The following is a 26,000-nucleotide window of genomic DNA, read 5'->3' as shown; positions in this document are numbered from 1 at the left end:
TCTTCAAGTCATAAGCATGAAGCCCCCTGGAGGAAACCAGCAGATGGGAAGGAAATCTCTGCCATTTGCCTCGTGGTGTAGAAGAACACAGCCTTTTCCTCAGTCAGAGAGGAAAGAGTATGCCTGGGCTCAGGGAATTTACAAATCAACCAAAGAGCAAACCGGTAAGAGAGTAGCTAGCATGTTACTATTCACAGGGGTAACTCTAGTTACTGAAAACCTGTGTCCCATGGAGGGGCGGCTAAACCAGGCAATAGTGAAAGGGGGCGCCATCACTAGGAGCGCTCAGGTTTTAAAATTAGGCTTTAGCCAAAACCAGAAACCAAAGAAATGGGGGAAGGGGGCATCAAGAAAATTAAATGAACCCTGGTCCCAAATGTAACCCCCAAGCATTGCTTTCTGAACATGCCCTGATTCGTGATGAATCTGGCATATTCCAGGACTACCCTTGTGGCTTGGGTGGGCAGCATGAAGATTTAAAGCTGATTTACATCTGCCCCCACGTCAGTAAGCCCTGAAGCGTCACATTCGGTCCCGTTGCACTATTTTCAAGTCCATTGTCACCGAGTTAAGTTCTAAAATTGTTTCATCCATAATGTAGATTTATTACTGGGAAACACTGTCCTCTGTAACTCAGCATCCCCTGAGATGACACTATCATAGCAGAGTTCAATGACTGATGTCCATTTATTTTCTAAAATCCCAGAGATGGCCAAAAAAAAAGTACATGTTCCATATTCGTACTGTTTAATAAGGCAGGAAAGTGGATACTATGATTTTTATTCATGAGCAATAACTAAACCAAAAAAAGTATTGGAAGTTTCGGTTCTGGAGGTTTCCTTACGTGCAGCAGACATGAATGTACTGACGCTTCATCTCATCTCACGGCCTCACCCTGGTCGCAGGCCGCCTTGTCCACGTCCTCGGGGGAGCACAGCGCCTCACCGGGGCCCTCTCCTTTGGCCTCGAGGCCTGTGGGACAACAGGCATATGCTGTAGGGCTTCTTACAGCAGCCCTGTCCCCAAACTGTCCACAAAGGAACAGCGGAAAGGGGAAATCTAAGTACATCACCGACGGTGACGTTAGAGCTGAGTCAGGTTGGACGGAGCAGCAAAGACAGGTCCTAATATGTGTGTTAGGGACTCGGAAAAAATTAGGAGAGGAAGTGACACCGGTTGAGCACGTGTGTGTCAGGCCCCAGGCTAAGAGCTTCACCATGCTTTGCCTCCTTTCGTCTTCACAAGAGCCCTGAGGAAGATGATTATTATGGGGCTATAATGGGCCTCTCATTATCTCCATTTCACAAATGAGGAAACTGAGGTCCGAAAAGGGAAGTAACTTTCCCGAGGCTATTCAGCTAATAGATAGTGGAGCCAGGATTCTGTCTGCAGGGCCCAGAAGAAGTGCTGGGTACGTGGAAAGCACACTCTGCTCCTGACAACTGAGAAGGCACAACATACGTGTCAGACAAAGGGGCAGAACACCACACCCCAACGAGGCTGCTTCAAGGTCATCCCCGCAGGAAGCTGTGCACTGACGCCCAGGTGTGGTCTAGGCTCAGACCCTTCTGGAATTGTTCCCTTTGCTCATTTTCACCCGAGGCCGAAAAGTCAGGCTCACGATCTCCCAACACTTCTCCCCGATGGCCCCGAGGAGTGGCGCCCAGCCAGTTCGCTCTCCTCCTTTCCCAGAGTCACCCCCCCGCAAAAGGATGAAGATGTCACATGACCCTGGACACATCAGGAAACACGTCGTCGTCGTGGGCTCTCCCTGAGGGCAGGCCCCCAGGGGAAAGCTGTGCCGCTCACACCAGAGTGAGAGTTCTTCCCACGGAGGATGGCTTTGGAGAACCACCATACGCACTTGGATGTTCAGACTTGGGTCTCTGGTCCACATAGAGCCACACTTCCCAGGATTTCTCAGCTCCCTAAACTCCATCACACTCCCAGCTCGACCCTCGGTTGGCAGCAGGCACCGGGATTAAACGAGGGCCAGCAGGGGTCAGCTCCCGCCCGTCCTCTCCTCGCCCTCCAACCACCTATTCTTGGTTGGATTCTGATCTTGAAGAGACCATGACGAACACGTCAAACATTTAGGTAAACCGACTGGTTAAAACCCAAACATTTAGGCACACGGAGGTTATTACCGTTTCAGATCTGCAGGCGACCTTCTCCCAAGAACGCCCCCGGCCACATCCTTTGCTCTTCCCAGAATGTTCACCCCCTGGCCCCTTCCAGCTCACTTCAGGCTCAACCCAGAGCCGTGCAACACGGCGGCAGGAGCACCGCGGGCCGGGTCTCGTTCTTCCACTCGTGGAGCGGGGTGAGTCACGTGCACTCTGAGCCCCGTGGGTTTCTCACCCAGATTTGGAGGTGGGGATGACCCAGCACGCTTTTCCCAAAATGTGGGGTCTGGGGGATACGAGAGCCACCGCAGCGACGGGCAGAGGGTCCTTCTGTGAAACCCTCTGCTTCTCGGCGAGCCCACCGAGGGCTTGATGGGGCACGTGGCGCACAGAGCAAGTGAGGGAATGACATGTGGCCTCTGCCGCCGAAGTGGGCTTCCAGAAAGTTAGTTACATTTCTCCCCGGTGGTTTCCACTGGAGAATGCAAAGTAACTTTGTAACGAGACTTTGGCTTCAAAGTAAAAATGCAGCCAAAAATGTAATGAAAAAGCAAAACTGTTCCTCTGAAAACACAATAGAGCAGGGCTGCCGCTAAAGTTACTTAATGGGCCTGGTTGCCCCAGCAGGGCCCTTATTAGAGGGAGGACTTGCTTACCACGTAGTTGCTGTCAGTACCCGCCTCCCCCCGCCCCCCCGCCCCCCGTCCCCGCTGCAGATTTAATACAGACCAGATCTGCCTGGATGACTTACCCAGAGGGGCTTCCGGAACCTGGTCTGAAAACTTAAAACTGGGGAAGAGCAGTGCCAGTTCCCGGCGGGCATCTTCCGAATCCCGGCTTCCATGGACCGCATTAAAGGGCATTTCTGTGCCATACTGAGCCCGGAGACTGGGAGCGTGCAAAACGTACAAGAAACGATCGTCTCATTTGAAAAGAAATGTTTTGCTCTCTGGCAACGTGGCCACCAGCTACCAATCAGCAGCTGGCATTTCTGGGACATGGCTTTCTCTGCTGGAAACACCGGGAACAGCAGCAAGGATGATAGTAGCCGCGGTGTTCTGGGCACGTTGCCAGTGTTTAACATACCTGATCTCATTTCATTTGTGCGGCAACCCTGTGAGGGAGACTCTGTCATGATCCCCAGTTTAAATATGCATGAGTTACGGTGTGAGCCCAGGAGCTGCTATTTTACTGCTGTTACTACGGCGGCTAGGCTAACACCCTGCCGAGGGCTTGGTACAGATTGGCATAGTTAATCCCCCAAGGTCCCCTAAGATAATACTAATATTGCTAGGACTTCCTGTACGTCAAACAATGTTCTAACTTCTCTCTCTCTCTTTCTCTTTCTCTCTCTCTTAATCGGAGGCAGGTCCTATCCTATTATAGTTCCCATTTTCCAGATGAGGAAACTAAAGCAGAGGGGTTAAAGCATGGATGACCCAGGGTCACACAGTTAGTAAGAGGAAGAAGAGAGATTCTAAGGTAGGTGCTCTAAACCACAGCACTGTACAGCCTCCCCCGACAGGTGCTCATATCCCCGTTTTACAGATGAGAAAACTGAGGCTCAGAAAACTTAAGATCTGAACCCTGGGCTGTCTTTCATCAGCCCAGGCTGCCTCATATATGAATGTTCCCGGCCTCCTACAACTGTTATGTCACAGTAAAAACTGCAGTTACTTAGTCTCTTGCAAATTGCTTTCCTGTTGGCGAGGCCTCTCTCAGCTTCAAAGGCGAGACACAGTGGATTTGGTAGACCTGGGTGGGACCCTGGAATCTGTATTTTCTGGGTGAGAGTTGCAGGTGGCTCTGGGACCACGCAAAGGGACCCTTTGGCTGAAGAGAGAACAGTGAGGACCCAGCTGCAGCCTTCAGAAGAGGGAAAGAGGCAGCAAGGAGGTGCCCCGTGAAGAGCTGGTGGCTGGATCAGAGGGAGAGGGTGTCAGGGCCTCCTCAAATACATAACAGGGAGGTCAGGGACTCCCCTAATGTATGACAAAGAGGGAGCTTCGTGGCCATCAGAGAGCCTTCTGTGTTACCCACGGTTCTGGGCTGAACCTCGAGCAGGGCTCTCCGCCTCCTTGGTTGCAGGTTTTGAGATGGATGCAAGGACCACAGCTGGTGACATCACCTGTCAGGCTGCTCCCTCCTTGCCACATCGGGGTCACAGGGTCCCATGAGGGTTTGCCAGGCAGTGACCACATCCTCGGTGCCCTCAGTCCTGGTGAGGATCAGGAGGTGGCTCGGTCCACTGCACATGTGATGTACCAGCTTCTCAAATGCCTCCTAGCACAGGGAGGGAAGACGGTGAGCCAGAGCAGGGGCCCCAGGGCCTGCAGAGGGCCGGCGGGCCCATCCCACCCACAGGATGGGAGAGCGTCAGTGAGCGGCCTTGCCACCGGCCTGCATGCCCGCGGAGGGCCCCGGGGAGGCAGGGGGCCGAACCACACCCAGATATAAGTTAAAGGCAGGAAGACGAGGCTTCGAGTTGACTCCCTTGGGGTTGAACATGAGATAATAAGTTAGGTGGGAGCATTGAGAAGACCACAAATATGGAAATCATGTGGGTGCTGGAAAACCAGGGGATGCAGCTCAGGCTTTGTGCAAGCCTTCCCCCTTCTTCAAGTAGCGGTACTCAGGCTTCCTTTGGGGAGAAACCCTTCCCCATTTCACTTGGTCCTAGCCCAGCTGACAACCACAATGCCTATCCAGCCCTCCACATACACACCCCCTCACCTGAGAGGTGGGGCCCAGGCTCGCTCACCGATACCCTCCCTCCCAAGTGGGTGAGTCACAAGCAAAAGTAGATGGAAAGTGGCTGGATCTGAGCCCCCCAACAGCAGCACCCGAAGTGGCTGTCCGTGAGGTTTTGCCCCTGAGAGCCCTACCCCTGCCTTGCTGCTGCTTCTCCCCACACCTTCTTAGGCAACTCCTTCAACTCTCTTCAGTTCTGGGAGTCATGGAGGATCCCTCCGATAAATTCCTTATTTCATCCCTTAAGTTGGAGTCAGACCCTCATCCTTGCTACCAAAGAATGTCTCCCCGATGCAGCCCGTAATTATTATTCAGAGAGCAAGTTCATGGCTCGCTTGCTGTTCATATTCTTGTTCTTCATAATGCTCTATTTTCTCCCAAACTAATAGCAATCCATAAACACAATGTTGGAGAAAGAGAAAGAAATGAGAGTGTTTTGGATAAGTGGAAGCAGAGAAGCTAGCTGACCTCTCCAGCTCTGTGTTGGTAGAAAAGTCGCATTTCTGCTTCTGTCATGGTTCTCTCTTCATTTGTTAAAATGTCAAAGCCAGCTTCCTGGATCTGTAGGAGATATATATATATATATATATATATATATATATATATATATATATATATATATATATATATTCTAAAAGCGTAAAGCAAGCCCAAATTCACATTTCAATGTGTTGAGAGTAAAAGGTGACGGAAAAGGCAACATTAAAAGCAGTGGAGGGCTTCCCCCGTGGCGCAGTGGTTGAAAGTCCGCCTGCCGATGCAGGGGACACGGGTTCGTGCCCAGGGCCGGGAGGATCCCACATGCCGCGGAGCGGCTGGGCCCGTGAGCCATGGCCGCTGAGCCTGCGCGTCCGGAGCCTGTGCTCCGCAACGGGAGAGGCCCCAACAGTGAGAGGCCTGCGTACCACCAAAAAAAATAAATAAATAAAAGCAGTGGAGACCCTCGTCCTCCAATTCGATTTAAAAATTGTAAGTTACTTAAATGGAATTTTAATTAAAACTCCTTAGAAGCCTTCTTTCCCCCTAGGACACTGCTGCACAACGCTCCACCCCTGTTTTTCCACCAGAGGAGGCATGACGATAGTCTGAAAGGTAAGCGTTTTCTCTCTCACCTTCATGATAATCTCATCCGTCTTCCCATGGACCACCGCATCTGGTTTAATGACTGCCAAGGTGCAGGCCTTCTCTGATGACACTGAAACAAGCCAGCGGTGGTGCTGTCAGACACTGGGCTCTCGGGAGCCCCTCCGCAGGGACGTGCAGCCCCGCACGCAGCCCCCCGCTTCCCTCCCCTGGCCTCTTGGCTGTGCTTGCGCAGACCTAGACTCTGGTGGATGCAGGGGTCTGGCTCCAGACCCCAACCTCAGCCTGCCTGCAAGGGACAGAGACATGCAAGGGACATGAACCTGGGAGGGAGGGCGTGGGGAGGGAGGAGAGGATGGGAGATGGGGGAGGAGGTCAAAGGCAACTCAGGAACAAAAACCAGAAGCAACCGAAGGAGTCGGCTCTTGTCCCTTCCTGTCACCCCGTCACGAGTCTTGACCTCTAACTGCTGCCAACCGTGTTCTCCTCTCGGCGTGCCTTTTTGCCTTTCCCGGCACGTGGTCAGTAGTGGCTGCCCCGGGCCCCGAGTCGGCATGACTGCTCAGGGCCAGCACGTTCTGCCAGACCGCGCCTTCAGACTCCCAGCTCATTGTCTGGAGCCCAGGCACCAGTCATAGATCACTGACCAGTCTCCTGGTGGGCCGTGTCCACAGGTCCAAGCGGCTGTGGAGATGAGGCAGGTGCCGCCGTCCACCGCTCAGGCCCACAGACGCCGTGGGGAGCCCCGTGTCCGGGCACAAACCCATCCCTGTCAGACTCCCGTTTGTATGGACTTGGCCTTGGTGAGCTACCTACACTCTCCACCGACTCTGTATCTCCCCACGGCCTATTTTCTCTTTTCAACTTTTATATCAGTTGTGTTGTAACATGACAGTATCTGCACCTGAGGAGGGCCTCCTACTCTGAAAAATCTACAAACTCTGGACTGCAAAGGTGTGAATCATTTTAAGCAAGCCAGTCGATTCATTATTCCGTGAGCGCTATTTCTAACATCCTATGAACACCTGGACTTTAAGGGACTCTTACAATAAATTTCCCCTTATAACTTGACCGATTAATGAGACCGCCTAGAGGTACGGGGTGAGAACTGGGGCCCTGAGAACTCCAGCCTGAAAAGGGAGCAAAAGAAAAGAAGCCAAGGCAGGGGAGGTGGCGGAGAGGCCAGAGGAAACAGGAAGGAAGACGAGAAAGGTCTCGACATCTCAGACACCAGACGAGAAGAGGGCGTTGAGTAGGAAGACGCTGGGGACATCAGCCAAGCCCACAGAAGGATGCCATAGGCTATGACTGGAAACTGCCTTCTGGATTTGGCACCAAGAAGGTCGGTCACTGGAGCCTCGGGGAGCGGCCAGGGGGCAGGGACGGAGGAGAGGGTGGCCCAGGGAGCGTGGACCACGTTCAGGAAGCTAGGCTCGGGGGAGAGGAAGGCTAAGGGCAAGGGTAGGCTTTGGGTAGTTTTCTAGGTGGAGAGACCTGATTTGGGAGGAAATAATGGGGAGGGGAAAAAAGAGGTAATCCCAAAAGGAGACAACAAACGTTTCCTGCAGAAGCCAAGTCGCTGACTTCCTTTTCACACTTGACGTTTCTTGCTCTCCTACACTGTGCCTCTTCCCTTGTTAGGATCCAACTCGGAAAGTCCTCGTCACGCACACGTGAATAAGCAGCGTTTCTATTTCAGGGAGTAATCAGAACTTCCTTCTCTCTCCAGCTCGGTTCTTGAGCTGCATCCTGGTTTCCCCTGGTGTCTCAGGGACCATCGGGAGGCACCTTGCCAACAGCAGCCTCTCTAACCTCAGGTCAAGGTGTTCTTCTCATATTAAAGGTTCAGGAAGAACAGCAATGCTCAGGAGTGTAAAATCCACGGGTTAATACCTGGGGCATCAGTGGAAGATGATGCAGGGCTGCGGGGAGGGAAGGGGTTCAGGGCAGCTGACTTTCTGACACTTCAGAAAAAAGGTGAAAGAAGCTCAAACTCTTTGGCTCAAATAAGGACTAAGGGAACAACAGCATCATTACTTTACCTTATTAGCGTCGCTCCCTCCATTTTACTAAAGGAGCCTTTCCTGATGCCCAGAAATTGCCATGAAACTCACAGTTGTTAAAACTGAACATGATCAGAAAACTGTGAGAGGTGCCCAAGATGCCATTAAAGGGCAGAAGAGACACTTAACACAGTATGTTTGAAGTCAGGTGATGGGAGACAAAACATTTTATGGGTTATCTTCCCAGAGTTCAGATTTCTCAATCAACTGATTGCTCATATATTTTTTAAAGACACACCAGGGACTTCCCTGGTGGTCCAGTGGTTAAAACTCTGCACTTCCAGCGGACGGAGGAGCGGGTTCGATCCATGGCAGGGGAACTGAGATCCCATGTGACGTGCAGTGAGGCCAAAAAAAATTAAAAACTAAAAAATACACATCAGGGCTTCCTTGGTGGCGCAGTGGTTAAGAATCCGCCTGCCAATGAAGGGGACGTGGGTTCGAGCCCTGGTCTGGGAAGATCCCACATGCCGCCGAGCAACTAAGCCCGTGCGCCACAACTACTGAGCCTGTGCTCTAGAGCCCGCGAGCCACAACTACTGAGCCCGTGAGCCACAACTACTGAGCCCACATGCCACAACTACTGAAGCCCGCGTGCCTAGGGCCTGCGCACCGCAACGAAGAGTAGCCCCTGCTCGCCACAACTAGAGAAAGCCCGTGCGCCCAGTAACAAAGACCCAACACAGCCAAAAATAAATAAATTAATTTTTTTAAAAAAGAACACATCAAATCCGAGTCTGCTCTGCCTTCTTGCCATGCTTGTTGGTTCTGTACTCACCTGCATCCTCATCGTCACCATCTTCCTTTTTGTGGGAAAAGCATTCATCTTCATCAGAAAGAGCCTCATCTTTAATCTAGTACAAATTGGTCATGGACAGTTAAGTAGTTAGCGAATTAAAACTCCACAAAGACCTTCAAAAAGCAGCAGAAGCCGAACAGGTAAAGGTACTAAATGCAGAGCAGAAGAAGAGGGTCAAGATTATCAGCCCTGGAAACTTTTCAAGAACCTCTTGAGTAGTTGGGTGTAGGGAGCGGGGGAGGGAGAGCGATCGAGGACAAGGAAATCCATGCTGATCTTAAGGTTTAGAGTCTGCCTGTTTCCACAAGCATCAAGTAGAAACTAAGAAAAAGAAAGATGAAATAGAGAGTTGTCAAGAAGACAAAGTAAGAATTGAAATGCAAGTAAATAGTAAGCAACTGGCTACACAGTGCAGGTAGTACAGAGAGAGATCATTTATCTGTGGAGTAGGTACAAGCGTCTGTGATTTTCTTTCTTGGGGAAAAATTGCCAGTTTTCTGGGGAGCAAATAGGATTTGATTCCAATCCATTCTATGAAAACAGGGCTTTGCTCTTTGGAACTGCATGTGAAAACTTGAACAGTGAACATGGAATAATGTTAAGGCTCATTTGACAGCTGCTCAGGGCACCAGGAAATACTTCTTTCTACCCAAGGTGTGTCGGTTTTCAAAGGCCGCCAATTTTTTGTGAAAAACTCGCAGTCCATGTTGTCCTGGAAGTAATTTACCAAAATCACAAGCAGTGCTGATCCTGTTTCTCAAGGTAATGACCCCTTTCTAGTTAAAGAAATGAACCCTCTGGGGTCACAAGTCAAACTCGGGAATGAGAAAGGAGGGCAGGCCACCAGGAGAGATTTCCCCCTGAGGCTGACTCCTTGTACCCACTACTGGATTCAGAACTTCATGTCCATTTCTGAATTCGTTGTCAGGGTTCCAGAAACCCTGTTAAGAGATGCAGTGGGGGAGCTTCCCTGGTGGCGCAGTGGTTGAGAGTCCGCCTGCCGATGCAGGGGACACGGGTTCGTGCCCCTGTCCGGGAAGATCCCACATGCCGCGGAGCGGCTGGGCCCGTGAGCCATGGCCGCTGAGCCTGCACATCCGGAGCCTGTGCTCCACAACGGGAAAGGCCACAGCAGTGAGAGGTCCGTGTACCGCACAAAGAGATGCAGTGGGGATGAAAGGGAAATGGATAAAAGACGTTAAACTGTTCTGGATGAAGGGGACCACTTCAAAGAAGATTTCCTAGTGGGACGTGCACCCTCCCCTGAGCCCTCAGAGGCCCCCAGCCAGCGTAGGCATTTAATGCAGCTTTCCAAGGACAGTGAGGACATTGGCAGGGCAGGGAAGGGACCTGCTGGCCTGGCCTGGAAGACACTTGTGAGCTGGCCGCTTACCACTCTCCGTTCTCTGCCTTCGGCCAGCACCCTCTTTTCAGCCTGCAGCTGCTCTCGGATGGTTTTCTGCAGCAGTGGGGCGTCTGCTCCTCTAACCAATGCCACCAGCTCCCCTCCCTAGAATACAGCACAGATGTCCTGCTCAGACCACACACAATGGGCAACCTCTTTCAAGAGACATGAGGGTCCAAGAGCTTTGTTTAGGAGCGTGCCCAAGGTCAAGGTCTGGGGACCCCAGGCCCACAGCCTCCATCCACCTCTCTGCCCCCTACCCCAGGCCCCTCCCTTCAAAACTTCCTTCAGGACAGCCTGGAGTTAGGTGGGGGAGGACCAGGATGCACTGGGTTGTGAGTGACTAAGTGTGGCCTCTTCTTGGCTCCTTCACCCAACAAGTATCAGCTGAGGGCTTACTATGCCAACACCAAGACAGAGGCAGAGAACAGAAATACTAAACATGAAAAGACATAGCTGCCACCCTCAGTGAGTGGGGTGTCGAGTGGGGAGAGAGTGGTCATGTCAGAGAAACAGTTGCAGTAGAATAAGAACATTGCTTTCGGGCTTCCCTGGTGACGCAGTGGTTGAGAGCCCGCCTGCCGATGCAGGGGACGCGGGTTCGTGCCCCGGTCCGGGAAGTTCCCACGTGCCGCGGAGCGGCTGGGCCCGTGAGCCATGGCCGCTGCGCCTGCGCGTCCGGAGCCTGTGCTCCGCAACGGGAGAGGCCACAACAGTGAGAAGCCCGCGTACCGCAAAAAAAAAAAAAAAAAAAAAAAAAAAAAAAAAGAACATTGCTTTCATGGGGTACTTGGGATTTGGGGCAAGAATTGATCCCCAGCTCCATCTGGGGTGGTCAGGGAAGACCTCACAGTGGAGGTGGTGTTCCCGGTGAACCCGAGTTCCCCGCCTTCGCTTTTTCCGAAGTCTCCCTGCCCGTCACTCACGGAAGCTCACGTGCACCGAGTTGTCCTGTTTGCATCCCACCCTCAGAGGACCACCGCCGTGTGCCTGTGATGAGCGGCCGCACGTTCCCACGCGGCCAGTTATGATTTATGCTTGAATCCCGCACACTCCGGGCTCAAGCGAGCAAACCGCTGCGGTAACGATCCCATTTCTGCAACTGAGCGCTGATGCCAGTTTGGCGGAGGGCACTTTCCTCTCAGTGCTTCCCACCCCTGCTCCCTCCCCAACCAGGTTTCTTCATAAAACTTCAGTCTCCCTAGCGAAAGCCGAAGCTCAAATCATGTTTCACCATAAGCTTCCAGCTCGTAATACTTGCAGTGACGAGGGCAGGAGCCCAGAGTCTTCCAAACTAAACAACTCTGGCCCCAGTGGGCAGACCCCAGTTTCCCTGGCTGAGCTATGAGGGGCTGGACCGGGTCGGGAGGAGAATATCCATCCACTGTCTTCAGGGCCTGGCAGGTGACCTAAACCCAGGAAGGCAGGTGTGAGACAGCAGGCCCTCAGGGGCCTGGAGCCCCACGTGGATGTCACAGCCGAAGGCAGCCAGATGACCTTTCAAACGCTGAACCGCTGGCCGTCATCAGTCACCCCTCTCATTTCTGACTTTGTATCAACGTATCTCCACATTTTACAATGAAATGAAGGTGAATACAAAGCCTGTCTACCCCACAAAGGAGCGTTCATGTTTGCTCAGAAGTCCCGTCTGCGGAGGTCTCCAAACTCTGCACTGAGAGTGAGACCTCAGTCAAGAGGTTCCCTAGGGACTTCCCTGGTAGCTCAATGGTTAAGAATCCACCTGCCAATGCAGGGGACACAGGTTCGATCCCTAGTCCCGGGAAGATCCCACATGCCGCGGAGCAGCTAAGCCTGTGCGCCGCAACTACTGAGCCTGTGCTCTAGAGCCCATGAGCCACAACTACTGAGCCCGCGTGCCACAACTACTGAGCCCACGTGCCACAACTACTGAAGCCCGGGTGCCTAGAGCCCGTGCTCCGCAACAAGAGAAGCCACTGCAGTGAGAAGCCCGCGCACTGCAATGAAGAGTAGCCCCTGCTCGCCACAACTAGAGAAAGCCTGTGCGCAGCAACAAAGACCCAACGCAGCCAAAAACAAACAAACAAATAAAAGAAGAGGTTCACGAACCAGAAAGAGCGCAGGCCTCTGAGTGAGTCCTGCTCTGTCCCGGGTACTGCCCTCAGGAAGGCCCCAAGCCCAGAATGACTGCCCAGAGCTCTGCCCATGGGCGGTGCCATGATTAAGGGCATCTGTCCTCGGCCAAAATAATAGAGTCAGGGAGGAAACAGCATTCACTCGCTGGGAGCAGTGCGGCCTCTTGGTGAGAGGCGTCCATCTGAACCCTCGTGATGTGCAGCCGTGGGACAGTTCTGGACTGAAAATGTACTTACTGCATAAAACAGAAAGGTCGGCTCGCACCTCCCTCTGTATTTTTCGAGGACATCAAGACAGTCTGCCTCTGCCTAAAGGAAACAGGCTGTCAGCAGGTCGGGTGCAGGGACAGGATGGCGGGAGAACCGCGCAGGACACACACACCACACCCCCCATACAGAGCACATACACATCCATATCACATGCACACCACACACACACACACACACACACACACACACACCAAACGCACATACTCCTCATCCCCCACATACCACACACCACATACATACCACACATACATACTACCAGCACACACATACTGCTACACATGCACTCACATACATTACGCATAATATACACACATCACAGACACACATCACATTCTCCCACATACACCCACACACCACACACGTGCACACACATGCATTACACATAACACACACACACACACACACACACGTGACTGTCCTCCCCAGGTGGAGCCCTGGCTTGTTCTCTCTCATGCTTCTCCTTCTAATGCCTTTCATCAGAATCTTAACAACTGTCAACATACCGGTAAAAACTGTTGCCAGTGTAGTTTTCTGAGGAATAAATAAAGAGGATATGACAGAGCTCCACCACTGACATCCCACATCTGCCCCAAATGGCCACAGCAGAGGAAGGTCCTGAGCTCACCTCCGGGTCTGATAAAGCTCCCCATCCACACGCCTCCTCCGCTCGCCCCACAGAAGCCTCACAACCCTCTCCCACGGGAGAAGTGCAAGCCCTGGAAGCCCAGCTTCTCGAGAGTTAACGTAAGGGAGGGTCTCGCCTGTGTTCACCGTCTCTGAGCCTCAACCCATGCAGCTCATCCAGTGTCTCTTGCATGCTTCTCTGGAAGTGATTCCCGTTTCCATATACTGACCCGAGTAAACGTTTGCTGAAAGTTCCCCTTTTAGGAGCAAGGATAGAAATCTTAAACCCTGTGCTCAGGAAGTGGAACTTCAGGGTTCACAGTGTCCACAAGCCTAGAGGGAGTGTTAGCCTTAAAGTGGCCGCACGCCTTCCCGGCTCCAGCATCAGGGGCAGCCGAGCCCACAGGGGCTGTCGCGAGGCAGGGCGGGGAGGAGGCTTCCTCTCTAGAGAAACTGGTATCAGCAAAAAAATCCACAACGGATGCCTTGTCGATGATCTGAAAAAGGCCCCTCAAACTTCCTGTTCCTGTTTTTAAATTTTTCAGTTTTTTACAAGTTGTGGGACATTGTGCTGAGAGAGGACCTTACTGATGCAAAATGCAGAAGGTCCAGGCCGACCTCGATCCTCATCTTCTGGAAGAGGCTCACCACGGGCTTGCAGGGGCCGCACCAGCCTTGGTAGACGTCGACCACTGCGTGGAACCAAGAAGCAGGAGCGCTCAGCGGGCACCCGCGCCCAGCACGTCACGCAAAATTGATACCTGCACATTCCAACCCCCTCCGATGGACATCTGTTTGCAGGGATATTTATTTCACGGTTAAAGGGATATATTATCCCAGCAGACTATGAGCGAGTGTGGAAACACAGCTTTCCCTCATGAGCTCAGCATTTGGAATTCTAAGCACAATGAAGTGAGTATGGTGGAAAATCACTTACTTAACACGGATCCTTTGCCTTAAGGAATTTTCAGCTACATTCAGGATCAGGCCTAGCACAGAGAAGCCCTCAGTACATATTTGATATGGACTGAAACTATCTCTTCTAAAAGGAAGAGGTCACTGTAGGTGACCTATCGGCATGCAATCAGCTCTTAGCTACTTTGGTAATAAACATAGCATTAACCTTTCCTCCTGATGCACTGGAAGCCACTTGCTTTGGGTAAAGGAGAGTTTTATCTTTAAAACTTTACTTTATCAAATCAACATTATTCTCCTGGAAAGTGAACCTGAGAGAGACGTAGGTGGAAACTGGGGTGCCTTTTTCTGCTTTGGTCTCAGTCTCTGGAGTGTGGTGGGACTGGGTGTGAGGGACCCTCTTGTCTGATTGCACTAGGCCCCGAGGCCTGTAAGAAGCTAAGCAGCGAAGCCAACCCATGTGCACTGGATACACACCAGACCTGCCCAGCCCAGTCAGATGCAGCAAGTAAGTGCTATATGGTGATGGACCGGTGGTCACATTTTAAGGAAGGATGTCTTCCTAAAGACCTCAGCACTCAGAGCTCTTGCCTGATCCACACAGGGGGTGTTTCTGTTCTGCAGTTTGAGTGCATCCTCATGGGGAGAGAGTGTGGACCCTGCTTATAAACTATCAGCCCTGCCAGTGTTAATAGCATGCAATTTGCGATTTTACTTTTTGAAGATTCACATTTCAAAATTTTCACATCATATGACAACTGTTAATAAACCATGATATAAATTATCTTTTTTTTTTTTTTTTTTTTGGCCATGCCACACTGTTTGAGGGATCTTAGTTCCCTGATCAGAGATTGAACCCGGGTCCTCAGCAGTGAAAGGTCAGAGTCCTAACCACTGTACCGCCAGGGAATTCCCTAAATTATCATTATTAAAATTAGCATAGACTCTGGCAGCACTGTCTTAATGCTGTACTGTAGGACTCAGGGGAGGAGGCTTCACAGTGGAGAGGCGACTTGCATTGGGCATTGTGGAAATGCCAGGCTTGGAAGGGCAGAGAGGGAGGCCACGGTGGGAAGCATGGTGGGGGAGTCCAGGGGCCCCTGCGGTTGGGTTGATCCGTGGAGGAGTGGGGAATGTGGGTTTGAGGAGTTCCATCCTGATTTACTAGGCAACGAGGGTTCACAGTAAGTTTTAGAAAGGAGAGAGAGTTAATATTTACTGAGCTACTACGAGAGGGCATCTGCACTTTGCTTTTCTCTCAAAAAATCCAGCAAGATAGGTCTCATTGTCCTGCCATAGAAATGAGGAATGAAATAACCAACCCAAGGTAAAAATAAAGAAATAAATAAAAATTCTCAAGCAGTTGACCTGAGTTTTGGACCGAGGTTCGTCTGATGCCACAGCCCGGGCTCTTTTAATGACTCCAGGAAAGAAGATACATGAATTCAAGAGTATGGGTTAGTTCAGCCAGGCAACATAGTTTTGCAGAGAAAGTGAGAGCCAGGCTGGGTTTAAGAGGGACGAGAAAGCCAGACACAGGGGTGGTGGTGTTGAGGGAGGGGAGAAACGAAGGAATCCCTGAGACTTTGAAAAGGTAGTGGAAGGACTGGGGGTGGCAGTCCTGTAGGTGTGAGAAGGACCACCTTTGAGCCCGGCAGAGAGAAAGAACTGGGTGGAGGCAGGGAGAGAGCATCTGGGGAGGGAGGAAAGTGAACTAGATTCCAGACATGTTGCATTTCCAGTACCGACCAGAGAGTCTAGGGCAAATAGCCCCAAAGTCAGCCAGACGCCACCAGGGGCAAGAGAGAAGGATCTGTCCTCCTCAACATCCAGGTGGAGGATAAGGCTCCTTTGAGGCTCCTTTGAGGACAACAGCTTCGCGGTTGAGGGATTTGGAGATTTCAGTAGACCACAGGAAAGGGAGAGAAAGGCATCTGGGTGACTCCAGGGAAAAAATCCTTGAAGAATTAGAGGACCCTGTATCCAGGCCCACCAAGGAGAACGGGTAAGCCCCGGCAGGAAAAAATTGGGATCCCATTAGCTGCCAATCTCTATGCAGGGTTTGCACTGCTAGGTCAGCTTAGTCATCTGTACCAGTTTCCCATCTCCTCTTGCACTCCCTGGCTCTACAAGGAGCGGTGGGGACAAAGGCACACTTCCCACGGTTGTGGGCGAGAGGTGGCTGAGGATGGGAGAGGAAGTTATGAAGAGATAGACTCTGAAAGGCAGGAAGCAGACAGAGAAGGAAGGAAAGGAATGGCAGAGAAAATGAAAAGGGAGGGGGGGTGTGTGTAAATCTGAATAGACTTTCGCATGTTTGAAGACAGATGGAAGCGAGCCAGCAGAAGACCAGAATTCCAAGATGGTGGCTGACCTTGGAAGCCAATCTCTGCTGGTTCTAGAAAGAGGGAGGAGCCTGAGTTCCTGGCGACTGCTTGATGAGGAGGGGCAGGCGAGCCCCTGCTCTCTTAGGTCCACACAGTTCCCTCGTGTTGTGCTTCGAGCAGGACTCGACAGGGTCCACACTCAATAGATGAGGGTGCCTGGAACGTGGCAAATCCTCCAAAGATGAGGAGCTGGTGGCTTTCTTACTGTTGTTAAAGAAATAGAAGTCATGGTGGTTTTGCCCTGGAGCCACGTTCCGGTTGCACACAAGGCACACGGACAACATAGTTAAGACCTGGCACCATCAACAAAGCCTTGTAATCCCTCAAATAGTACAGTGTGGTCAGACTCACACCCACATCCTGGATCAATGCAACCGCATTCATTAAGAACCCACTCGGCCGGCGCCTGGACACGTCTGCTCCCGATGGAAATGAAAAAGACAATGGCCCTGTGCTAGAGTCTGGGGGAAGGCATGGAATGCCTACCTACCTTCACAGGGGCCACACCAGGTTGGGTGTGTGCTGGGGGTTGAGACAGAGTCCCACCCCAAATGCCCTAGAGACGCCAGGCAGAAGTGACCACACAGAGGTTCAGGAAAGATTTCATGCAAGGAGGCTGCTTTAGAACTGCTTGGGAATGAGAAAGGTTTCTACAGGTTGTGGCGGGGGGGGGGGGGGGGTCATGATATTTCAGGTAGTAGGAACAACGTGGATACAAGTGAAGAAGTGGGGAAACTTGTGGCACGTTCGGGAAACAGGTTGGAGCTGAGGACAAACCTCAGGGGACACTGGGTGAAGGGGCTGGAGGGATGGCGGAGGGGGGCTTGAGTGCTGAAGTCATGGGTGCAGGGGCGGTGATGGAGAGAGATGAGAGCAGATACCAGCTGATCGAGCAGGTGTATTTATAGAGAGAACTAAGCAGACACAGAAATGGAGCCCAGAGATCTCTAGAGGAAAAGAAGCGGAGAAAGGAAGAGTTGGGGAGCAGCTGTGCTGGGCAGCCTCTAAGGTGCTGCCAGTGAGCCCTGCCTCCTGGGATTCAAGCCTTTGTGTAAGCTTCTGCCTTTGAGTGCAGGCTCCACCCAGTGCTTCTAATGAATGGAACAGGGCAAACAGAATAGCGCAAAAACAATGGGATGTTACTTTGGAGATTAGGTTACAAAAAGGCTGTGACTTTCCTATCTCTCCCTCTCTCTCTCTCTCTCTTTTCCTCCCTCCCTGAACCCTGCTTTGGGGGAAGAAAGAAGCTACCATGTGTGAGTAGCCTTATGGAGAAACTGATGTCTCTGGTAAACAGCTAGAGAGGACCTAGGTCCTGCCAATGGCCACAGGAATGGGCTTGGAAGTGACCTTCTAAGATCTGCCAAAGCCAAATGACTGAGCTTGGAAGTAAATCTGACTCAGTGGAGCCTTGACATTCTCCGTGTGACTCCTTAGCTGCAGCCTTGGGAGAGACTCCAAGTCAAAGGCACCCAGCTGAGCAACCCCTGGATTCTGGATCCACAGAAACCGTGGGATAATAAATGTTTAGTGTTATAAGGCACTACGTTTGGGGGTAAATTGTTGCTCAGCACTAGATAATTGATACAAGGAGGCCCAGTGACAGTGGCTTTGCTGTCTCCTAATGACTGTGCAGCCCCTGGTGCCACTTGCTTGGGTTGCCTGTCTCTCCTTCCAGCACTTGAGTTCTGAGAGATCCCGTATTCCTTTCAGTACCTTCCCCTTTTGTGCTTCAGGTAATTAGAAGAGGTTTCCGTTGCTTAACACCAAACAAGCCCTGAGTATGAGTAACCATAATCTAAAACAAGGGAACCCTGCTATCCGGCAGGACTGACTAGTTTCCTGAACTGAACTCACAGATGTTCCAGTCAGATATGTATATAAACACAAAGAAATTACCTGGTTCTTTATTTATGAAACTCGAGGTTATAGGAAAATGATGCTCTTTGCAGTTTTCTCTTCATGGTTCACTATGTCATTTGGCAGCTTTGAAAAGGATGGGTCTAAAAAATTATCTTAAATTACCAGTTAGTCCTTTGGAACTGAGCATTTCCTCCCAAAGTTCCTGGGTACTGATGTTGACCTAGCATCAAAGAGAAACAAACGCTGTATTACTGAGGGTGCCGATGGGGAGACAATTTTATGTATTCATTTGCTCCAGATATCTACCTATTGTTCTCTCTCGCTCTTGCTCTCTCTCCCAATGAAATACTTACAAATAAAGCTCAAGCTGTCATCTTTCCCCAATCCTCTCTTCTCTTTTCTCTCTCCTCCTTCCTCCACCCCCAAGAATAACCACTATCCTAAGAAAATCTCATTTAAAATTTTTTTTAACTTGTTACTTGTCCAAAAACACTACATAAAATTGTTTCGGGGCTTCCCCGGTGGCGCAGTGGTTGAGAATCCGCCTGCCGATGCAGGGGACGCGGGTTCGTGCCCCGGTCCGGGAAGATCCCACGTGCCGCGGAGCGGCTGGGCCCGTGAGCCATGGCCGCTGCGCCTGCGCGTCCGGAGCCTGTGCTCTAAAACGGGAGAGGCCACAACAGTGAGAGGCCCGAGTACCGCAAAAAAAAAAAAATTGTTTCGTGTCCCTAAATATGCATAAATAGTATCATACTGAAGATATCCTTTTTCAGTTTGTGTTTTTGCTCAACATTAAATTTTGACATTTATCTGTATCTGTGTACAGAGAGGTACTCATTTTTTTGTCTTCTTAAACATTTTATGGAGCTATAAATTATATATAGTTAGATACACAGAACTAAATTGCTACGAATCAATGAGTTTTGACAAATGCACACATCCAGGTAACCACACTCCTATCACAATTCAGAACATTCCATCTCCCAGAAAGTTCCCTCCTTTCTCCTCCAGGTCACTCCGCACTCCTCATCCCAGGGAAACACTCATCTGCTTTCCGTCGTCATAAGTTCATTTTGCCTATTCTAGAACTTCATATAAGTGAAATAGTACAGCATGTCTTATTTTGCACTGGCCTCTTTTGCTCAGCATATTTTGGGGTTTCATCTGTGTAGTTGTGTGTCAGTGGTTTGTTCATTTTTATTCCTGAGCATGTTCCATAGTATGACAACATCACAAACTGCCTGATAGAGAGTTTGGGGCTCTTATGAATAAAGACTTAGGAACATTCTTGTTCAGTCTTTTTGTGTTCATGTTCTCATTTGTCTTTGGTAGGTAAATACCTAGGAATTAAATTGCTGGGACATAGGGTAAGTATATATTCAGTTTAATAGGAAACTGCCAGTGCTTTTCCTAAAGTGCTTGAACCATTTTCAACTCCTATCAGCAAAGTATAAGAGCTCTGATTGCTCCATATTCTCACCAAAATTTGGTGCTGTCAGGCTCTGAAATTTTAGCCACGCTAATGGTGATATAGTGGTATCTCAATGTGGCTTTCATTTCATTTCCCTCATGACTAATGGTATTGAGCACTATTTAATGGGCTTACATTGATCTGTCCATTTTCTTAAATTGGATTGTTGACCAATTTAAAGTATATTATTAGAATATGTATACTTTTGGTGGGGGACAAGGTCTTGTCAGAAATATGTATTATAAAAAATTTCTCTCCAAGTTTGAGGTTGGCCTATTAATTTCCTTAACAATTTTTGTTGAGCAGAAGTTTTTAATATTGATGAAGTCAAATTGATCAAATTTTAGTTTTATGGTTAAGGCTACTATGTCCTTCTTAGGAAACCTTTCCTCAAAGTCATAAAGATGCTCTCCTATTTTCTTCTGGACGCTTTATAATTTAGGCTTTCACATATAAGCCTGTGAGCCATTTGAAATGAATTTTTGTCTACGTTGTGAGGGAAGGATTGGGGTTAATTGTTTTTTCATGTGTAGGTATAGTTGTTTCTGCAAAAGTTGCTGAAAAAAATTTATTTCCCTATTAAATTGCTTTGGCACCTTTGTTGAAAACCAATTGATTGCATAAGTATGGGTTTATTTTGCACTCTATTCTGTTTCATTGACCTATTTATTCTTATGCCAGTACTAGACTATTTTGATTACTGTAGCTTTATGATGTCTTGGAATCAGGCCGTGTAAGGCTTCCATATGTGTTTTTCTTTTTCAAGATTGTTTTGGCTATTCTAGCTCCTTTACATTTTCATATACATTTCAGAACCAGCTTGTCAAATTCTGCAATTATTTTAATTGGGATTGCATTGAATCTATGGATCGATTTGGGATAAAACTGAAATCTTAACAAGACTGAGTCTTCCAGTACATGAACATAATGTTTCTTCACATTTATTAAATAGTCCTTAATTTTTCACAGCAACATTTCATAGTTTTTGGTGTGTATGTTTTGCACATCTTTTGTTAAATATATCCCAACATCTACATCCTAAGTAATTAACAGTTGCATTTATTGCAATTTCTTCACATTTTTCTCTTATCTATCTACAAAGTATTTTGGTTTATATCAGAAATGAGACTCAAAGAAATACATATTACAAATAGTACATTATTAATAGTGTACATTTAAAAAAAATATTTTTCCTTTTATTCATTTTTTGGGGGGGGTAATTTATTTTATTTATTTTTGGCCACGTTGGGTCTTTGTTGCTGCACATAGGCTTTCTCTAGTTGCAGAGAGCGGGGGCTTCTCACTGCAGTGGCTTCTCTTGTTGCAGAGCATGGGCTCTAGGCGCATGGGCTTCAGTAATTGTGGCTCGTGGGCTCTCGAGCGCAGGCTCAGTAGTTGTGGCGCACGGGCTTAGTTGCTCCGTGGCATGTGGGAGCTTCCTGGACCAGGGCCTGAACCCGTGTCCCCTGCATTGGCAGGCAGATTCTCAACCACTGCGCCACCAGGGAAGCCCCAATAGTGTACATTTTTGTATAATTTTTTTTTTTTTTTTTTTTTTTTTTTTTTGCGATACGCGGGCTTCTCACTGTTGTGGCCTCTCCCGTTGGGGAGCGCAGGCTCCGGACGCGCTGGCTTAGCGGCCCTGGCTCACAAGCCCAGCCGCTCCCCGGCATGTGGGATCTTCCCGGACCGGGGTACGAACCCGTGTCCCCTGCATCGGCAGGCAGGTTCTCAACCACTGCGCCACCAGGGAAGCCCTGTATAATGTTTTTATTTGGAAACAATTTCAAACTTACAGAAAATTTGCAAGTACAGTGTAAATAACTTTTTCTTGAACTATTTGAAAGTAAATTACTAACCTGATTTCCTGTTATCCCTGAACACATTATTCAACATAACCACAGTACAATCATCAAAGTCAAGAAATAAACACTGATATATTATTACTATCTAATCCCCAGACCCCATTCAAGTTTTACCAATCATCCCAATAATGTCCTGAATAGCAAAGGATCTAAACAGAATCATGTGCTGGATATGTTTGTCAAGTCTCTTTAGTCTGTCTTAGTCTGTAACAGTTCTTCAGCTGTTCTTTGATTTTCATGACCTTGATACTTGTGAAGACTTCAGGAGGGTTATATTGTAGAATGCCCCTCAGTTTGGGTGTGTTTGGTGTTTCCTCCTGATTAGAAGCAGGCTGTGCATCTTTAGATTGGTTGGAATGGTTGAATTGGTTAGAACTGATTGGATTAGTTGGAACTGATTGGGATTAGTTGACACTAGTTGGATTGGTTGGAATTAGTTGGATTGGTTAGAACTGGTTGGATTGACTGGAATTAGTTGGATTGGTTAGAACTGGTTGGGATTGGTCGGAACTGGTCGGCTTGGTTGGAACTGGTTGGATTGGTTGGAATTGGTTGGATCGGAATTAGTTGGAACAGTTGGAACTGGTTGGATTGCTTGGAATTAGTTGGATTGGTTGGAACTGGTTGGATTAGTTGAAACTGGTTAGATTGGCTGGAATTGGTTGGATTGGTCAGAACTGGTTGGGATTGGTCAGAACTGGTTGGATTAGCTGGAACTGGTTGGATTGGTTGGAGTGTCAGAATCAGAAGAATGTTCTCTCATTGCATCCTATCAGGTGACACACGCTGTTGATCTGCCCCCTGACTGATGATGTTCACTTTGATCACTTGATTAAGGTGGTCTGTCAGGCTTCTGCACTGTGAAATTATTCTCTTTCCCTTTGTAATTAATAAGTTTTTGTGGAGAGCTGCTTTGAAAATATATAAGTTAAAAGACCATGACCATTGCCACTCATTAACACAGGTATGCTAAGGTGTTCGTCCCTTTAAAAGGGCTGGAAACATGTAACATCTGCAAATCCTCTATTAAAGATCCATCTTTCTAAATAATTCATGCTTCCATACATATTTTGTTTCTATGAAAAAAAAAGAAAGAAAAAACAGAAAAGGCTTCATGATGCCTTACATGCCGTAAGAGAGTTGGACTGGTCTCGTCCTGAGCCCACAACTATAATCCTGAGGAAAATGAAAGAATTCAGGAGTCCTCACCCTCTCTCTTATAACAGTCACTTTCAGAGACTCAGCTGTCAGTCAGTGGCAACTCTCTGTGGTGCCCCCCCATCATGGACTGAGCCATACCAGGGCCAGGACTCTGGACAGTTGAAGAATCTGACTCCTAGGAGCAGCGCAGGAACAGAGAGGTATGGGAAATATCTGGACCTCAAGAAGTCCTACATGAGGTAGAGAATGAATGGAGAATGTGTGGCACCTTTTGACCACACTGTCTCTTGATATCCTGCAATTCCTGTCTCCGTCACAGAAGGAACCCTAAATAGTCTTACACAGGGAGAGAACAGGGTTCCTGGGTTGGCAGACCCTAGAGCACTGCTTTCAAGGAGTTGACCTGGTAGACAGGCAACGCTTACACAGATGCCTCAGTGCATAGCCACCCCGACCTCAGCAAATGGGAGCACTTCCTTTGAGGACCGCAATGAACTCAGAGCTCTGGGGAATACGCGTGGAAAAAAAAATTGGTGAAAAATGTTATTACTCTCCAAGGGGATATAAAGTATAGACACAAAAAAAGACAGTCGTATGGGGCAAAAATCTTAGAGCCACGACAGACAGCATTCAGACCAGCCTGGAAATGTCTAAAGGAGTCTCATCATAACGACTCTGCTGGTTATGTATTATAAAGAACATGGAGGCTCACAGAGGTTGAGGAAATCATTCACAGCAATACGTGGTAGGACCAGGTGCTTAGAATTGATTTACAGACAGAATACAGACAGAAGAAAAGTTTTATAACTCTAGAGTACTAGAATATCAATGCTGGAAGGCCCTTAGGAATAATTCACCCAACATCCTCATTCCACAGATGAGCAAGCTATAGCCCAGAGAGGTTACGTGATTTATCCAAAGTCCCAGAGTTGGGTAAGAGAAGAGGTAAGAACTACATCAAGTCTTCGACTTCCAGTCCGAAGATCTTCCCTTCCCCCACTGCCCGCCCCTCACCCCCTGCACACATCCTCAGCCTGACATTGCTTTCTCCCTTTTAAAAATCACTAGGCTTTTGAAATTCACATGTAAAGTGCTGGTGCCACGGAGAACAATAAAGGAGAAATCAGATGCCTCAAGACCACTGCCGCTCTACTCTCCAGGAAGTGCCTAGAGCCTGAGCACGTTCCCTGATGGACTGAACTGACTATGAGACATTTTAAAGTTTGCTTTCAAAGGTATCCATATTATACATCATCCAGATGATCTTATGATAAAGCCCTCCCTTCCGCTGCCAGGACCCATGCCTGCATCACTTTAGAATCAACCACCACTTACTGTCCAGGACCAGGGAATAAAAGAGCAGACCATGGATTATGGAGTCACTTATCACAGGCACAAATGAAGTAAGGCACTCTATAATGAAAGTGTAGCTCACAAAATATCAAAACATATTTCTTGAATAAGCGAATGATTTTAGAGAGTAGTGGTGGGAGAACTGGGTCTGCAGAGAGGGCGTGGCTACAGACACATGGCCAAACTCAAAAGAACCGGTACCATATTCTCTCAGCAAGCCACAATTATACTTCAACAAAAAAAGATGTCAACATCGAATTATACTGATTCATGTTTTCTTGTTTCTCTTTTTTTTAGTTTTACGTTAATTCATGTTTGAGTTTTATGGTTGCATAAGCACTATAAGCATAAACACCTTACACCCAAGTTTATGTGTGTTTATATTTAAGTGCACAAAAAATTTGTCATCACTAGAGGTCCAAGATAAGGGTTTTTTTCCCCTTTAAGATAGAAAGGTACAATATTCAAGTTTGAGAACGCTGTCTGTCACATACTACTGGCAAACGATATCATTTTTATACTCCACTTCCCGCTCCACACCATCCTCCTCGCCCCCCAACCCCAGTCAAGTGCTGGAAGGAAGCTCCTCTTTGAGGCTTACCTGCAGGGCAATTTCCTTCTTCTTGCTCCCCATGGCACTGCAAAGAAGACAGAAGCTCTGTTACTGACAGAACGTTGCGCTGAGACCCTCCTTCAGACAAAGCCCCCCCGCCCCTTTAAGTTAGAGTGGCAGCAAATAAACGCAATGATGCAAAATGAACACCCCACGGTAGAAGCAGAGCTTGCGGCCCGCGGGCTCATGGCTCGCCGGAAGATTTTCTGCGGATTTGCGGAGCCCCTTCCCCGCCCCGGAGCTGGCCAAGGGGTACGCGTAGAGGCCGAAGTACGGGCTCCCGGACCACGCAGCCCGTCAGGCATCTGAGGGCCTGCCGAGGAATTCGTATGGAAAAAGTCTAAAGAACGCTGCTATCCCTACTGTTCCAATTTATTCCTGGGAAACTGAGTCACTGCAAACAGATACACTGTCCTCAACCTGCAGCGAGAGTTTCCAACAAAATTTGCTGCGACCCAGCCACGGTCGTCATGGCAACACAGCGCTGGCCTAAGGCGACCAAGAAATAAACAGGAGTACACATAAGCCACGCCTACTCTGAGCCCAGCGGAAAGGCAGGAGGGTGTCCCGCCCCTTGCTGTCAGAATTGGACTGTAGGAACACTTTCATTGGCTGAAGAGTTTGTCCCTGACTGGGACATTTGAACCCACCAAGCAAAGACCTGGTGCATCCATGTACTGTAGAGTTGCATCCTCGAATCCCTGCATCCCCTCTGTCCCACCAGGACTGGCATGCAGCTTTTCTATTGCTACTTAATACGTGCCGGGCAGGGGTGGCTCCAGGTTTTGAGGGATCGGAAGAGGTTCCCTTTAAGACAAAGAATACAAAATTACAAATTCAAAATTAAGTATGAAAGTCAAGTGGAGCAAATAGAAAACAAGTACAAACCTGGTGTAAATGATCTATACCAATTAAAAGACGGAAATTGTCAATGGATAAAAAAACAAGGCCCAACTGTATGTTGTCTACAAGAAATCCACTTTAAATATAAAGACACAGGTTTAAAAGTTTAAAAACAAAGACACTTAAAAGTAAGGTAAAGGGGTGGAGAAAGCTATGGCATGCTAACACTAATCAAAAGAAAGCTGGAGTAGCTATATTAATTTCAGGCAAAGCAGATTTCAGAACAAGGAAATT

At 48.8% G+C, this 26,000-nt stretch overlaps 1 protein-coding gene across 5 annotated transcripts; it reads right to left on the bottom strand.

Annotated features, from left to right (window-relative positions):
* Positions 1-581: 581 nt before the first annotated feature.
* Positions 582-25,347, bottom strand: NME9 (NME/NM23 family member 9). Of its 5 annotated transcripts, XM_067033711.1 has the most exons (12): positions 25,227-25,347; positions 24,852-24,888; positions 18,563-18,620; positions 13,824-13,927; positions 12,579-12,650; positions 10,216-10,332; positions 8,802-8,877; positions 5,990-6,072; positions 5,346-5,438; positions 4,255-4,409; positions 2,878-3,014; positions 582-972 (listed from the first exon to the last, which is right to left on the bottom strand). In XM_067033711.1, exons 2-12 carry the CDS (start codon positions 24,882-24,884, stop codon positions 878-880), a joined length of 1,023 nt encoding a protein of 340 aa, XP_066889812.1. In that variant the 5' UTR covers positions 24,885-24,888; positions 25,227-25,347; the 3' UTR covers positions 582-877. The 5 variants fall into 5 exon arrangements, with proteins under 5 accessions (XP_066889812.1, XP_066889815.1, XP_066889814.1 ...); XM_067033714.1 differs by lacking the exon at positions 25,227-25,347 and having other exon boundaries at positions 18,437-18,620; positions 24,852-24,887; XM_067033713.1 differs by lacking the exons at positions 18,563-18,620; positions 24,852-24,888; positions 25,227-25,347 and adding exons at positions 14,173-14,224; positions 18,437-18,454.
* Between the last annotated feature and the right edge of the window lie 653 nt (positions 25,348-26,000).

This window comes from Kogia breviceps, chromosome 5 (genome assembly GCF_026419965.1).
Source record: "Kogia breviceps isolate mKogBre1 chromosome 5, mKogBre1 haplotype 1, whole genome shotgun sequence".
In the NCBI taxonomy this organism is placed as follows: domain Eukaryota; kingdom Metazoa; phylum Chordata; class Mammalia; order Artiodactyla; family Physeteridae; genus Kogia; species Kogia breviceps.
The sequence above is the reverse complement of the archived record's forward strand: the minus strand, read 5'-3'. Positions and strand labels throughout refer to the sequence as shown.